The sequence below is a fragment of the Rhamphochromis sp. 'chilingali' genome, assembly GCF_963969265.1.
Source record: "Rhamphochromis sp. 'chilingali' genome assembly, chromosome: 18".
Classification (NCBI taxonomy): domain Eukaryota; kingdom Metazoa; phylum Chordata; class Actinopteri; order Cichliformes; family Cichlidae; genus Rhamphochromis; species Rhamphochromis sp. 'chilingali'.
In genome coordinates, this window is record NC_137945.1 from 9,080,428 (window position 1) to 9,096,414 (window position 15,987).

General features: G+C 39.5%; 1 protein-coding gene across 2 annotated transcripts in view; it reads left to right on the forward strand.

Moving 5' to 3' along the window:
* The first annotated feature begins 5,250 nt into the window (after positions 1-5,250).
* The window catches only part of LOC308385770 (collagen alpha-1(XV) chain-like), a 59,969-nt gene continuing 49,232 nt past the window's right edge, over positions 5,251-15,987 (forward strand). For both annotated transcript variants that reach the window (XM_080864894.1, XM_080864895.1), the window contains exons 1-2: positions 5,251-5,545; positions 5,637-5,719. In XM_080864894.1, coding sequence (XP_080721020.1) covers positions 5,508-5,545; positions 5,637-5,719 — 121 coding nt within the window. In that variant the 5' untranslated portion in view covers positions 5,251-5,507. The remainder of the gene's footprint in view (positions 5,546-5,636; positions 5,720-15,987) is intronic.

Here is a 15,987-nt window from a genome sequence, read left to right on the forward strand (position 1 = left end):
GGCATCACCAAAAGAAACATTGGTAAGACTTGCTTTTTCAGACCTTTTGAGACTGAGTAAAATACAAGAAGTTCTTTTTGTCCCTTCTCTGAAAAAGCAAACATTTGGGAGGTTGAACACTAATTTTTAAAAAGGTTATTTTGTGAGTGTTCTTCCTGTGACTGACATTAATTTATTTTTAAAAAAGCAGAAAAAGTCAAATGTCATGAATAAAGTCAAGTGAATTCCAGTAGAAAGCATCTTGCAGTTTGGTTTTGTACACTTTGCTTTCACAAGAATATGAAGACTTCAGACAGAAGAAACTGAAAAGTTGTTTAGGAGGAATTTAGCTGCAGAGTTTATTGGCAATCATCTGTGTAGGAGTAGAATTTGATGCAATGCTTGCAGATTATCTGCACACTGGGTAGCATTCAAAAAGGAGTAGTCTGAACTCTGAACCATTAGGAGAGATATTGAAAAAGCACCAGTCAAGAAGGATGACTCAAAGACCAGCATCCACAGCTCTGACGAGGTGCTTATCAAATACATGGTTAGCAGATGCAATGTTGATGCCAGAGGTCAAAGGAGAATCGCCAGACTGCTTTTAAACCTACAAAGAGAATAGCAACTACTACTACCATTGCAACCAAATTATGTAGAAGAGCATCTCTGAGCATGTTAAACATTAAAGCAGAGGGTCTACAGCAGCAAGAATGAGGAACTCCGACTACATGTTGCCAGAATTAGACAACTAGTCTTTTTCTGCTGCACTATTCAGATGGTAGGGTCAGAATTGGGCATTCACAACATGAAAGCATGGATCTATCCCACCTTGAATCAATGGTTGACATTGTTGGTGGTGTAATGATGCTGTGGATATTTTCTTGGCATTTCGGGTTACTTGGTACCAACTGTGCATGATTACAGATTACTTGAGGATTGTTACTAACTGTCTTCATTTCTTTATGACCACAATGAGCCCATATTCACCGTTCACTGTACTCAAATGGCCTCCACAGTCACCAGATCGCAACCTGGTCAAGCATCTGTGGGATGTGGCGGAGATTTACATCGTGGATGGTGTTGCCAAATTGTTGAATCTATACCATACCATTAAAGCACTTCTCAATGCAAAAGGTGGACCTTTAATTGTTCTGCATGTACAAAATGTGTGGGAAAGATTAATTAAGTCTCCAAATTGGCCAGTGTGATTGGAATCGTTTCGTGAAAACCTTTCAAGTTAAATTTGTTTTCTAAAAGAAAAAGCAGTTAAAAGAATCATCTTGGTGACAGTATGGATCACTTCAGAGAGATCTCACCTGCTCTCTGTGTTTTTCTCCTTATAGCATTTATCATCACTGTTCTCACTGCTTTTATCTGAAGGTTAGAGGAGGTAAGATAAGGACTATTGAAATTGCGAGCATGTTTTTGAGCCCATTCCACATTTGTTCAACATTTATCAGCTCTCGGGGTGTCCTCCTGCTTTATTCTACAACACTCTTTCTGTTATCAGATCTCTCTACATCGATTGAGGGCAGTTCAAATATCATCAAAGTAAAGGCAGATTTTTTGACTGTTTCATATCACAATCCATTTAGACTCTTGGTGGTTTTGTCTTATTAAAAATCCCTGACTGTTTTTCAGCAGCACTGCAGTCTGTTTCAAACCACAGACAGTTAAGTCTGAACATGGAAATTCCCTTAAAAAAGGCTATTCTTTACAAACTGAAAGCCAGGCGCTGTTAGCAGATGTTTTCTTTTGGTGCTTTTTGATGTCATCTGGGGCAGCTCGGCCTGCTTTCTCAGAGCTGTTACCTAAAGAGGGATGACGATCTGGTATCTTACTGACTCATACCAGCAAGACCTCAGACTGGACCCCTTTTAAGCTGCTGCTACCCAGAGACTGAAATCCCTTTCTCTCTGTTACTGTTTTCTTTGCATAGAAACGGCGGTCTATTGCTCCTTGTCTTTGTGTTTCTAACATCACGAAGAATTCTCCCTTCACTCTGTTTACTTCAAAATACACAGACTACTATGGAGAGCTCTGAAAAATCTTAGGTGCTCGTGGGTGGAGAGGGGGCGTAATAAGTAATCTTGGCAGCACAGAAAGTTGGTCACTGTATTTTTCAGTCAGGATTTTGCCAGGAACAAACATTAATTTAAAAAAGAGCTTTTCTGACAAGTTTATAAATCGAATCTTCACCACTTTTGTTTCAGATGTCATTTGGAAATTTCTAGTTCGTGTACAAAGAGGGGCTTATTTGCACAGCATCAGTATCCACATGACCACCAGACTTTAATAGGCCATATAACTGTTTTCTTTTATGACTGTTCTCGTTGAAAACAGTATGTTCAAAGAACAAACAGGGATTACCTTGGACTGGGAAATACATTTTAGAGTAAATGTAATTTCAGCCCATATTACTGTCACTGGCAATAGATTGTTCTAGTGGAGAAGGTTGGACACGTACCCTATATTTGGTTAGATCTCTTTTAGGGCTATGGTTATGGATTCCCCTCATGAAACTTTGATAACAGTAACTCATTTATATCTGTTGTTTGAGATGTTTTCGGTTTAGTATTAGGTTAGGGAAAGTTTTTGTGGTTTGTTGTAGATGTACTTATGGATAGCCTGTTTCTTTACTGGATTTTAGGCTTTATAGTTTGCATGTTCTCCCTGTGTCTCTATGGGTTCTCTCTGGTTACTCCAGCTTCCTTTCAAAGTCCAAAGACTTTCATGATTCTGGTGATTCTGAATTGGCCATAGGTGTGAATTTAATTATGAATCTGTCTCTCTGTAGCCTTGTGATGCACAGGTGACCTGTTCAGGGTGTACCTTGCCTCTTGCCCTTTTACAGCTGGACAACTGCAACTTCACATCCAAGACAGCTTTTTATTTTAATGGAATAAATCCTCATTAACAAATTATCTAGTATAACAGATCGCATAAAGAAGGAAAGATATGGGTAAAAAGACACTCAGCATCTCATGAAAGCGCTGGTCAGTCAGTATGATGTCAGTTATGTGAATAAAGCTTATCATAGTTTCTGCCTCACTAATAGCATCACTCACAGTCCATGATGGCTCTTATCTGTCTGAGCCGTCAGAAGCAAGGTCTGAACACATCCTTATCTGTCCTCCCCTCGACCACATTGGCTCCTGCAGACAGACCGGCGGGGGTTTGCGTGCGTTTGTTTAAAGCAGATTCCATTTTGCTCCCGTATGAAGTGCTCTTCAGTCCAGACACTGGGTCTGATGAGTCACCAGAGGTGTTATCACAAGCAGAAATGATTAACCTATTATCACAAAATTCCTTTGCAGTGTGTGCCACATTGTCTGCTATTTCTGCTATTCTGACTTTATTTTTATATCATAAGACGCCCAAAAATGTGGATTTTAGCAATCTCAGGATCTGATGAGTTTACTGTTTTTGACGGTGAGTTAGATATTGTAGTTTAAGCACACTTTGATGGGTAGCAGTCAGCCTGTGAGCTGTGAAATAGTGCAATTTTGTCAAAGCAGCTGGCATGTCAGGTGTCCTTTAGTGTCAGTGGTGAGATGCACCTGGTCATGCCAATGGAGAGATGAGACATATACTGGTTCTTGGAGTCAATGGAAACCCTTAAGTGCTGATTTTCAAAGTGTAGGAATAATGTTTACCCCTTTTCATGAACCTAGTCAAGAAGCTCTGATGCCTAAAACTGACTAAATAGCGAGTGAAAACAGAAGCAAAGTTCACAAAAAATCTCTAAATTGAGAAATGTGCTAAATGTTGTTATTTTTTGGATTTAATTTCTAGTTGATGCCCTAGACAGTGAATGCACTGGCAGATCAGGGGTGGACTGAAAGTAAAAAAAAAACAAAACAAAACCTTTGTATCAAGAAGGCAGCTCCAAATATGAGGACTTTTATGGTAAGCAACAATTATGATTCACTCATGAATACAAACCCTTACCCTAACCCCCAATCCTAACCCCCTAACCCTAAATTAACCTTATAGTGTATTCAATATGACCTGAAACTACTGACCCAAGTTCATAACTGTTTTCCCATACCCAGATTTCTATATAACCAGAAGTCTTTTGGAAACTATAGGAGTCACCAGGGTTTAAAGTAGGGTGAAAGAATCTGGAACAACATTCAGCTAATGAGTGATTCAATGTGATGAAGTGCCTCTGTGCCTTGAAAATATAGGATGGGTAGGTGTGATATCATTATATTTCATGCAAACGGCTGAGCTTTTCTTCAAAGGGGGTTTTAGCTCACCCTTGAGGAGACGGTAAAACGTTTAAACGTATGAGAGGCTTAAAGTTGATGCTTTTAAGCGTCTGATCGGGTTTCCTTCTGGGCGCATCCAGGCATGTTCAAAGGGTAGAACCCAGGAAAGACCTACAAGAGGCTGGGGAGACAAAACTCCTAACATGGCCCACGATGACCTGCTGCAGGAAGAGCTGAAAGGGTGTGTCTATGGAGGACAAAGCAGTGATTTGGAAGTCAAAATAAAAGATGGATGTTAGAAACTAAATTTCATTTCTTCCCCCCCTTCTCACCGTCTCTTCTCCCCTTTGGTTTTCTTTCTCTCCCTCTCTTTCTTTCATTCTTTCTCCCTGTCCTATCCCCCAGTCATGTCTGTCCCGTTTGTAGGAACTGAAAATAAAATAAATTCATAATTATAATAAAGGTCAATCAAATGGACCAATATGGCAAGGCCATGATGATCCACTTGGTAAAATAAATCCGCTTGGCATCTTTCTTGGCCTTAAGACAACAATTCTGATGGCTAAAGATCCAAACGGGACACAAAAAAAAAGAAGAAACTAAATTTCATTCAAAATGACAAGAAAAAATTATTTTCCGTGCCAATTTTTGTTTGGAAGGAGAACCAGACTTCTAATAATCCAGGTGCTGCTGTGGATTAGGGGATTCTGCTTTTGGTGGGCTGAACCTGACAAAGAGAACGCACTGAAGTGATGCCAACAAATAATGTAAGCTCTGCTCTAAGCTATCTGAATATTTGCTTTGACCCTGACAGAAGTTCTTGTCTTTGCTTAAAGAAAGCTTTGAATGCTGCAGATGTTACAGTGTCTTCCCCCAGCAAGTCAAGGCCACACAAAAAGTGCTCCCAAGTGCTGAGAAAGTGAGAGAAACCACACCAGTGAAGGGGAGCAGGAGAAAAGTTGGTGTGTGTCTCTGGTGGAGGGGGGGTGGTTTAACTGGAGTGTGTTAATTTGGATCTGGAGTTGAGATGTCTGAGGGGAGGGCTGGATTAGAAAGCGGTGGTCCATAGAGGAGACGCTGGGAGTCAGATTTCAGCTTTACGAGGGCCCCTTGAGTCCCGATTCACTGAAGCTGCCTTTGTTTGACTGAGAACCAGAGAGCGAGCGAGAGAGAATCAGGGGGCAAGAGAAAGGAGGAGGAAAGAGCAGTTTTTAGTCTGGAGTGAATGAGAGCGAGGCAGAGTGAGCTCCATCTCTCTCTCTCTCTCACTGTCTCTCTATCAGCACCACATAGAAACGGGGCAACTTTAGCATGGACATAAACTCACCAACACTAAAGATGACTCCACGGTAAATGAAACCCACTGTGTTTTCTGTAAAGAAGTTGAATTGATGAACTTTTAGCAAGTTTTCTTATTCCTAAATTGTGTTTTTTGTGCAGCATTCTTCCCTGGCTCTTTGGATTATTTCTCCTTGCCCTCCGGTTCTGCTGCCATTGCTCGTCTGCCTATCAGCTGCTGGACGGTATGTGGCTGTTGACTGTTTTTTTTTTTTTTTTTTTTTTTTTTTTCCTTGTTGTTTGTTTGGTTTTTTTTTTTGGTTTTTTTTCCTACTGTTGGCAAACTTTCTGCTGGTTCAGAGGTTTTTCAGCTGTTGAATATGAATGATGGAGCAGTTGCTCTCTAGTCCTGAAAGGGACTTTTCTGTTACTTAAAAAAAAGTGTGTGTAAATATTATTCTGTTGATAATGTGGTTAGCTGAGTAGTTTAGGACATTTTAGATTTAATTAATGTTCAAGTAATAGAAATGTTGATGTTTCAGCTTTCAATGTTGTATATTTGACCACATTTAAAAAGACAGCGTAAGATTTCTTTTAAGTCTCTGGCTGTTGTTTCTCCCTTTCACTACAACTCTTCTAGGCTCTTTACTCACATGTTGGTGATAATTAAAGTGCAAAGACCCTGGAGATGTCTTGAGAGTTTAAGCCTGTTTTTTGAAGTGGTGTTCAAAATGTGGCCCCAGTTTGACATCCTAGGGGATGTTTTATATTGGTGTTATAAGACCAGGTTTACTTGAGCAGGAGATACATGAAGGAGCCTTAAATGTCTAATGAAGAAACATATACTGCCCTACACTGAGGAGAACTAGGCTACCATTGGTGTGACATAATTGTCACCACTCTCTAAAGTTTATTCTCTACTTGGGTATATTTTAGGCCAGTTCAACCCACCTGCAGACCTATTCATAAAAGCCCAATTGAAGTCAATGTGATCACAGACCAGCTGATCATCAGAAGATCTGGTGCCTAAGTTCAGTTGGGATGGTTCTTGAGTCACCTTACACAACACTGATTATAATGCAGATTTAGGGAGGATGAGGTGGAGGTGCGATGGATGGATGTGGACACATACTGGCATTCCCAAACTCTTTGGCAAACCAGTGCTTTTAAATTTATAGCATTGATGCAAGCGAGGGAGACTCCTTTAGGCTTCTGTTCCATATTATTTCTTGAGTTATTTCTTGGCTGACTTGTTTCTCTGATCCCGTGTGCAGTGCTTTGCTGTTTCTGGAGACTGTTTTCACAGCTTAAACCTAGATTTTCTTTGTAGTGATTAATACATCACTCAGGACACTTTAACATGTTTCCAATTAGTGCTGGAAGACTTGCAGATTTTCTTTTCCATTGCAACTGGATACCAGTAAAACCTCACAATGTACGTATTGACAGAAAAGCTCTGCACTCAGTAGCACTGCATAATTAAGCGAGTGAAGATGATGCAATGCTGAGCATTGGAAGGTGCATGTCATAGATGACAGTCATTGCCAATTATCTCTGAGAGCCTCACTTTATTAGTTTTCATGCTACGCTTCAGACAGACAGGCCAATATACCATCACTGCTTTCGTCAGTGTGCTGGAATCCAGATTAGCATTTTGCAGTTATCTGTAAGGATAGCTTGACCTGTGTAAACCACAAAGACCCCCATGTCACAAGAGCAGCATTGTCCAGGCTTAGCTAAATGATTACAGGGTCTCGTTACCTAATGTGGCCCTTATGGAGCTTAGTGGTCTTGCTTATATTAGGAATTAAACACAACCTATGCACCTGCTGGCTTAAAACAATGTGTGACCACTTTTAATAAGCATGTCCTCTTAAGAGATAAATGGAATATAATCGCGTGGGAATGAAAACAAGCTCTAAATGTGCTCTGCATCCAAGCTGAACTGGTGTTGATGTGTGTGAGGAGGTGGGTGGTGCTAAAACAAATTTTCAAAAATGTGATTTCATTGTCCAGTTTCCTTTACTGTAGATCCTGCAGATGTTGGGTGAGCCAGAGGCTCCATTCTCAGGCTGTTTGTGTTCTTGCCATATTTATAATCCTCTGCCATGATTCACTTTTTCAAGACAGGGGGAAAAAAGCAGAGTGTGCTTGCGCACGCTGGCTCACTTGCCCGAGAGAGCACCAGGGACACATATTTCCAAGCTGCATGTTGTAAATATCCTTAAACAGAGCTGTCGCTGTGGCAACATTCACGTTTCTGTGCATGATTTCAAAAAGGAGAAAATGATATAATCCTTTCTCTTAGTGTGAAATAGTGCAAACTGCTTTTCTTAGCTATGTCTGTTACTAATGTGTGAGAATGGTTTTCAGCTGGAAGCATCAGAACTAAAAGCTGGAAACACAAAGAGAAATTCCATGACTGGAACATTACAGCATCTGTCAGTGAATGAATAAATAAGTTATGTATTAAAGTTACATGAGTCATTTGAACTAACCAAGTGGCTAAAAAGTTAAGCCAACATAGCAGTGCCAAAAACTGCAGTTCTTTGAATGGCTAATTTAAGCTAGCCCCAAAAGTGAGTCAGTTTTCAGACTCCCATGTTATCATGTCCAGGTCTGCAGCAAAAGTTTATATATAAAACAGCTTTAGTATACAATATATTGCTAATTACCATCCGTCATAACATTTGTGAGAGAGATGAATGTACAATAGTCACTTTTTTAAAGCCTTTTAAAGATTTTGTTATCTTTCAAGGTTTTCTTGTAGTGCAATAATTTCACAAAATGATTGCTGTGCAGGTAATTGTGGTTAAAGACGCTTGATACAGTATGTGCCTGTGTGATGAATCTTCGTAACGCAACGTCCTGACATGAGCTGATAACTTGGAGCGGTCACTTCAAGGATCCAAAAATCCAATATATGGAAGGCTACACATGCTCAGGGTTTTAAAAATGGGACATTGTGTTGAATGTGTAGACGTATAGATTTTCTATTAAATTTGAAGTTAAATATGTTGAGAACACCATTTTGAAAATCCCATTAATAAGTAAAGAAACTCTTTACTTATTAAAGTAAAGAGTTTAATAAGTAAACTCTTTAAAATAAATTGTAAAAAATAAATGGTTTTACAATTTATTTTACAAAAATAAATTGTAAAACCACTTTGGTCCAAGATGAAAAGGATCCAAATATCAGCCCTATTGTTTTCATATCCAAAATAATAATAAATGAATACCTGCCAGGGTACTCCCTGTTTTCAATCTTCACTAATGAGTGCATATGCATATATAGAGTAGCAACTCTGTATGTGCACTTGCACATGCATGGGTTTATATACGTCAAAATGAGTACACGCATGCAAAGCTCTCCAGCTGGTGTCCACATGGTAATTATTGTCCAATGATAATGGTTTTAATTATCTGAAGCAAAATAAACGTCCAGGACAGTGAACAATGAAGGATGATAAGACAGTGTGGCTGATGATGTGAGTATAAGAGAATGTGGTGATTACACTGAACTTGGTGCTGAGGGTAATTATAGTGATCAGGGTGATTATGATGAAGACAATGGTGGCGATGATTATCACAAGATTATTGTCATGATGCAAGTCCTTAGAGAGGTTAAAGGGTGTTGTTAGAAGTATATTACCGATATAGGAAAAAATAGGGTGGGGGATGACTGTGGTTTGCACACATGACCCACATTTGACTTTTGTATGAAGCTGTTTTGAATGAGAAAATGTTGAGCCAGAAGAAAACCTCAAGTTTAAATATATAAACGTGTTGCAAAATAAAACAGAATTTAAAAGAGATTGATTCTCACACCAAAGCAAAGCATTTTTTCTCCTGGTAAACACAGGCCTGTTTTCTGTTTATCTCATATTTGCTCTGTGAAGGTCATCAGGGTAATGAGGTTAGACTTGCATCAGAGTAACAAACAGGGTGCAATAAAACAAGCAACTTTTACTGACCTCAAGATTATCACTGGCAAAAGAACCAAACGATAGATTCAATTTAGGTCACTCAAGTATAAAAGAGTTGATTTAACTCACTGAAATGTCAACCTTTCTCCAAAAACTACTTTGGTGTTAAACCACCAAAGATTGGTTTTGTAGCTGGAGGCTTAGCTGCACAGTGCTGGATATATTTCCTGGGGAGGTATCATGATTTGTCAGTGTCAGATGAAGACTTCAAGTGTGATGAAAACAATGGAAATGGAAATAAATCTTTGTGGAAGTACCAGGCTTCTGTAGCTCCTAATTTTAGCTGGAAGCCGCTGGATTATTGCTGCATTAACCAATAAAAAGAGGAAGATCTCAGTGTAACTCTTATTAATCCAAAAGCCTTGGTTTCATAGTAGCTGATGAAATTCACTCTATTATATGACAATAAAACCTGTAGATCCAGTCTTAATCATAGTTTTAATAATACATGCATGCTGACACTGACTATAAGGAAGCATTATGTAATAGCAATATGTAATATTTCCACATCCATTTGGTCTTGATTCTGACTTGATGAGATCCTGGTTTGGCTCCAGTTTTGATGTGGGTCATCTAGATTGTGGGCTTGAACAGAGGTAACATGTCAGCTTTTGATTATTAAGACTGTTATTAAAACTACTTCATAGGGAGATTCTCAGCCCTGTCCAACTGTGATTTCATAGCTAAGCAAAAAACCCCTACATACAACATTTGAGGCTTTAAAAGTCTGTAACATTTTCCGATTAAAATAATAAATGTCCAGTTTCCATCCACAAGATGACATAGCAGACAAGTGAGTCAACTCATAAAATACTGAGCTTGTATTTCTTGGGAAACATCACAACAGCGAGGTCCGAGCACAAAAGCTGTCACCAAAAAGGAAACAATCAGGTAATATCACTCTGACTACCACCGAATGTTAAGAGAGGCCAGCTGTTTCTTTGACCACATCCACGTGTTTATAAACCGTGACAAATTTGCCAATGGGCCGTACGAGGTTACACAGTATAAATAATGCTGCCTTTGCTTTTTTATGCTGCAATGATGTGCTGTAACTGACACGTGTTTTCCTCTGAGATGTTCAACTCACATGAAAATGAATTAACTGTTGGAAGCACTGCCATAACAAATCAAACGTTTGCTTTAGCTTGCTAATGCACTTAGTCTTGTATACCTTTTGGTTTTGGCTCAGGAAAAGTTTAGCAAATCACATCAGAATTCTAGTTTGTTTCAGTTCAAGACTGCCTTTTATAATCTAAAAGGCAAACATTACATTATTTCCAGTACTACATAGCAAAAAGATGCGCATGCACAGAATTCACACCATGGTTGTGCAGGTTATGAAAAAGACCAAATATGCTCACTAGTTTTTCTTTGAACTTCATGGGAAGGTGACCAAATAAACAGAAGAAAATCTTGCACATGTCTACCTTCAAGACTTTGTGACAAAACACCTATCTAACCACAAACTGCACGTTAAAAATGGCTGTACAAAATCCAAAAATTTCTGTACTTTTCACACTTTAAATCTGCACTTCTAGAAGTTGTTTCTGCAAACTATTACATGTATCGACCTGTCATTTTGTCTTCTGTTACTTATCCGAGTGTGAATCACATCAGTCCAAGCAGTGATACCCAAACATCCCTTTCTCCAGCCACTGCCTCCAGCCTTTCCAGGGGGTCTTCGAGGTATTTCTAGGTCAGCCTAGAGATGTAATTTCTTCACTCTGGGGTCTCCTCCCAGCAGGATATGCCTGAAATGTCTCACCTAGTCGACGCTGAGGAGTTATCCTAAACATTTAGACACTGGAAAATGACCTATTCACCCTCTTTTATAGTCATTTAGGCATAAGACTATGTGGCCTCATGTGTCCCTTCTTGAGATAAGAGTTGAACCATTCTTGTGGCTGTTTACACTTTCATATGTCAGCAAGCTCAAACCGATTCAAGATGTACTGTGGCTTGTTTTTGTTGCAGTGTCTGCAGCCCAGGTTATTACTGTTTACTTCCAACTTCCATATTTGGTCCACTGTACCAACTGCTGTCTTCATCTGGATTGTATTTCATTCATCACTTGTGACTGATTGTCATGTGGTCTTGATCTTGTCTTTTTTGATTTCTTTTTCTAATATTCTCATTAAAATCTTTCAAAATGAACACGAGACCATGAAAACGCAGCTACAAAGACACTGGCTGTGTGCTGCTGACAATAACACTTTGAGGAAAGCTGCTATACAGCCTGTATTGGGGCCTCTGCAAGTGATCCAAAAGAAACCCTTAACTAAAAACACATGCATTATCCTGGAGGGTAAACAGGAATAGCTAAATTTGTCCTGGACAAAACAAGCCACTATTTTAAGTGGCAGTCTGTGTGGGATGAGATGAATGACTTCAAGGCATGAAACCTGACAACAAACACAGGATGTGTTAAGTATAGCAAGTTTCTGTGTGGGAAGATAAAGGTGTGATCGTTAATGTCACCTTGACCTCCCTTCTTGGTTTTTAAGTCTTTTTTTTGGAAATTGATGGAGCATGTTGGCAAGTTCAAATTCCTAAGATAACTTATCTTTACTAAACCTCTCATTAATTCTTATCTGAACATCCATTGTCGCTCCTTTAAATCAAAGCTTTGGCCATCAAAGGGTTTTTTTCATCCTCAATACTGGAGCTGCAAACACTTTGTTGGATGTTGTCAACTGTTTTCTTTTCCTTGGTCTTTAATCCAGCACTGGATGAAGAGGATCAAACAGCTCTGCGCTTTGACTCCTTTACCGACTGTTGCTGCTGTTTGTGTCTGGAAAATATCAATACTCTTATTCAATATAAAATAGATTGTTTTTCTTAATGACATTTAAGAGAGAGAGAGAGAGAGAGAAAAAGAAAAACACAGATTGAAGACGTCTGTACTTTGTTATGACATTTTGTTCAGCTTTTCCCTTAATGATGAATTCTATTATTCCCAGGAGTTTGTCTTTATAGTGCTACTAGCAGATCAAAGTCCTTCCTTTTTCCGTGCGAAATCTCTGCAAAGTCTAATGTGCATGAAAATCACAGATACAGACAGTCCTTGTGGTCACACAATTAATCCCATGACAATTTTTTTGCCCAAAATTATTCTGACATGTGGTTTTGTTTGGGAAATTCCTTAAAATTTGGCTGATTTTTTTTTTTTTTTTTAATTTTTGCATCACTTGGTATGAATTCTGTTTCTGTTGGGTCAAAATGTCCCACCCCTGCTATAGATTCCCATAAACCCTTTCTTTTGGCAGCATATCTCAGAGACTTGCATTAATAGACTTCTATGTAGTACACTACTAGTGTACTGTGTAAATGTTGACAATATAGTGCTGCCTGAGATCACACAAGTTGTGCACAAAGTCACATTATGACTGAAGCCTTTAACCATGATTGCCATGCTGTTTAACTTATTTTAGAAATGTTTACAACTATGTATGCTACAGATACTGCAGCTTACTGTAGTGTTACTGTAGTATTACTTTAGCACAGATTTATCTAGGATGTTGAAGATAAAATGCATATTAACCAAAAAACAGCAAAACAACGTTGATAGCTAGCTAGAAGTGGTATCACCATGAACATTAGCTATGTATCTTCCCTACTAGCTGAAATTTAGTTGTTGGTCTCTATCCTTTTGCTGCTTTTGGACTGTTGTGTCTTTAATATTCAGGCACATGTAGCCATGAAGCCAACAAGGAGGTACAAAAACTGTACGTTTTTATGTTTTGCAGATATAAGACCATGTGACATGAACTTGTTAGCCATTCTGGATGTGTGACAATCACAGTGACCATGTACGATCAAGTGAGAAAGACACCAGTCACACAGGCCTAGAGACTGGTCCTTAACCAGTTGACAACCACCGGTCATGTGGGAAAAATGAGTATTCCCAGTCCGGTTGTGATTTGTTGCTAGAGGTTGATGGCAGTCCTGGGAAAATAATTTCCAAAGCCCCAGGCCTACAGACAGCCAATCACCGAGGGAAAATGTGTATTCCCCAACTGGATGACTGAGAACCTTCACAGACATGTATTTCCCAACCAGATTGTGATTGCTTTGGTTGCTACAACTACTAAGCTATGTGCACATGACATCACACAAGAAACCCCAATATGGTAATGAGACCAAAGATGTCACTGTGGCTGTGTCTAGTTTTTATACAGTCTAAGCTGTGAACACACATATGCAATCAAAGTAGGTACTGTAGGACCCAACAAAGAAGTGTGTTAAATGTACTTTTTTTTTTTTAACTGTGGCCAAATCTTAAGTGACATCCTGGTTGACCATTCATGGGTTGTGCATCACTTCTGCTGTAGATGCTACAACTGGATTTCTTTGATTGGAAGGTAACTGAAAAAATATTAAGAAAAATCTTCTTTTATGAAAACCCCTGTTATTGAAGTACCTTTGAGAAAGTACCTTTGCTGTCTGTCCTTGAAGAGCTGTTTAATGGCAAAAGCCAGAGAAAAAAACTTGCTCGGCAGTAAGTACTGGAACATCACAGTAGTTAAGTATGGTTATAGCTATAAACAGATGTTGCTGAACCACAATACATTATGTGTTTGTGTATGTTGCATAAAGTATGACTCAGAATCTAAACCTGTAAGTCTTGCTGTGTTCGTGTAGGCAATGGGATGATGAAAGGCTGTCGTCAGAAGGGCTTAGAGGTGAATCAAAACTCCAATTAATGTCAATGTAATGTGGTCTGAATCGCCATGTTTATTTTTCTGGGAGAGGCCAGCTTCCTGGCTTTTGCACTACAGAAGGCCAATGGGTGAAAACATGGAATTTCTAACAGTATGGAAATTGTCCGTCAGGCCGGAAAGATACAGTCGAAACAAGCAGGTGTCTGTTCAGCTGTGTGGGGACGAGCGAGAAGGCATGCCCTGTCATAGTGCAAAGGAGCATCTGAGTCTGTGATGAAGTCATAGAGTGAACAACTGCATTGTGTCTCAAAAACATGCTTGCATGTGAGGATTGGGGGTGTCATTAATGTACCACAGTGCTTTTTCTGTATGGATAGCAATGAGAAAATTACTGGGTTTTTGTTTAGTAGTGCATACTTGCCTGTATAAGGGGATGTTGTTGTATAGGTATGTAGCACATTGTTACCGTGTGTGCTGCAGGAGGAGGGCATTTGTAATGACAGAGGAGTCATCAGTGAGGATAGATTTATGAGGCATCCTTTCCTTTCCAGTTTTCCTTTCCTTCGCTCTAAAAAAAGACCACCTTTACCCTCGAGCTTGTTTCCTGCTTTAAACCAGGATGATGATGTTAGTGAAGATAAGAATGTGTTGCTCATTCATTCTGAGCCAATTTGTTCCATCAGCCAAGGGGACTGAAGGTGGCACTTTAACATCGACTCTTTAACTAATCATCCGCAATTGTTGAAAAGGTAGTACGTTTCCGTTCACTCCAAAGTGACCGACATTTATCTGCTGCTGGGACCGCCTTCACTCTTCTGCAAAGGCTTCACGCAGGATTTTGGCTGCAGGGATCCTCTCTCATTCTGACACAAAAGAACAAAAGTAAAGTTGGGCTTTGATGATGGGCGATAAAGCATGATGCTGTTGCAATTCATCCCAAAGGTGTGTGATTGAAGTAGGGCTCTGTGCAAGCTATTGAATTCTTTCACACCAAATCATGCATTATCTCTGTGTTATGCAGGACGGAGGTATGGTATACATATGGTGTCTACATATGTTTGGTTGTGTAATCCAATTTGTTTTGCTTTTTTTCAATTTTTTCTTATCTTTGCTCACGCTTGGCAGACTTTAAGTAGGGTGTACTGAGTCACAGTTCAGCTGTTGTACTGGTATACTGTCCCAGCCTTGAACCTCCATGGTTCTTGCCTCCTGTCTAGCTGATAGATGGCTTGTGGTCATCAGCACAACAAAAAAAAAACAGACTTCAAAGAACTTCTCATGTTTAAACTCGTCACCGCAGAAACCTGAACTTTGAATACTTTAACTTTTCTTGCCTTGTTCTTGTGTTTACCCCATGTAAACACCACCTGCTTGATTCCTAAAAGGAAGCCTGCATGATGCCTTTTTTTGATGAATTTCACTGAAATTAGAGCAGGATGGGTGTTTCTATTTGCCACCCCGAAGTGTAACATTGTGAGATCAGTATAAACACAGGCAATGGTGAGAAGTCGTAGAAGAAGTATTTCCCGGAGAGAATCTGTAGGGAGGATCTCGATTATTTCACAGTGGGTGGTGGGATTAGCGGCGGTGTCTGTGTACACTCAGCTGGTCTGCAGCTGGGATGTTTGTGAGCACGCTGTCGATTCACTTCCTGAAAATCGCAACACAAACCTAGCTGATGGTTTGGTTTCAATTTACCTTCATTGTCTCACCTCCACTGGCAAGTAAACATCAACAAACATCTGTCTCAGTTTCAGGCCCTCTCTTCTTGAGTCTTTCATGCCATTTCTCTCTATTTGCTTTCTTTAACATGCAATCATCAACAATAATAAAAGAAATGGTCTGTGTCAGTTTCTCACTTTG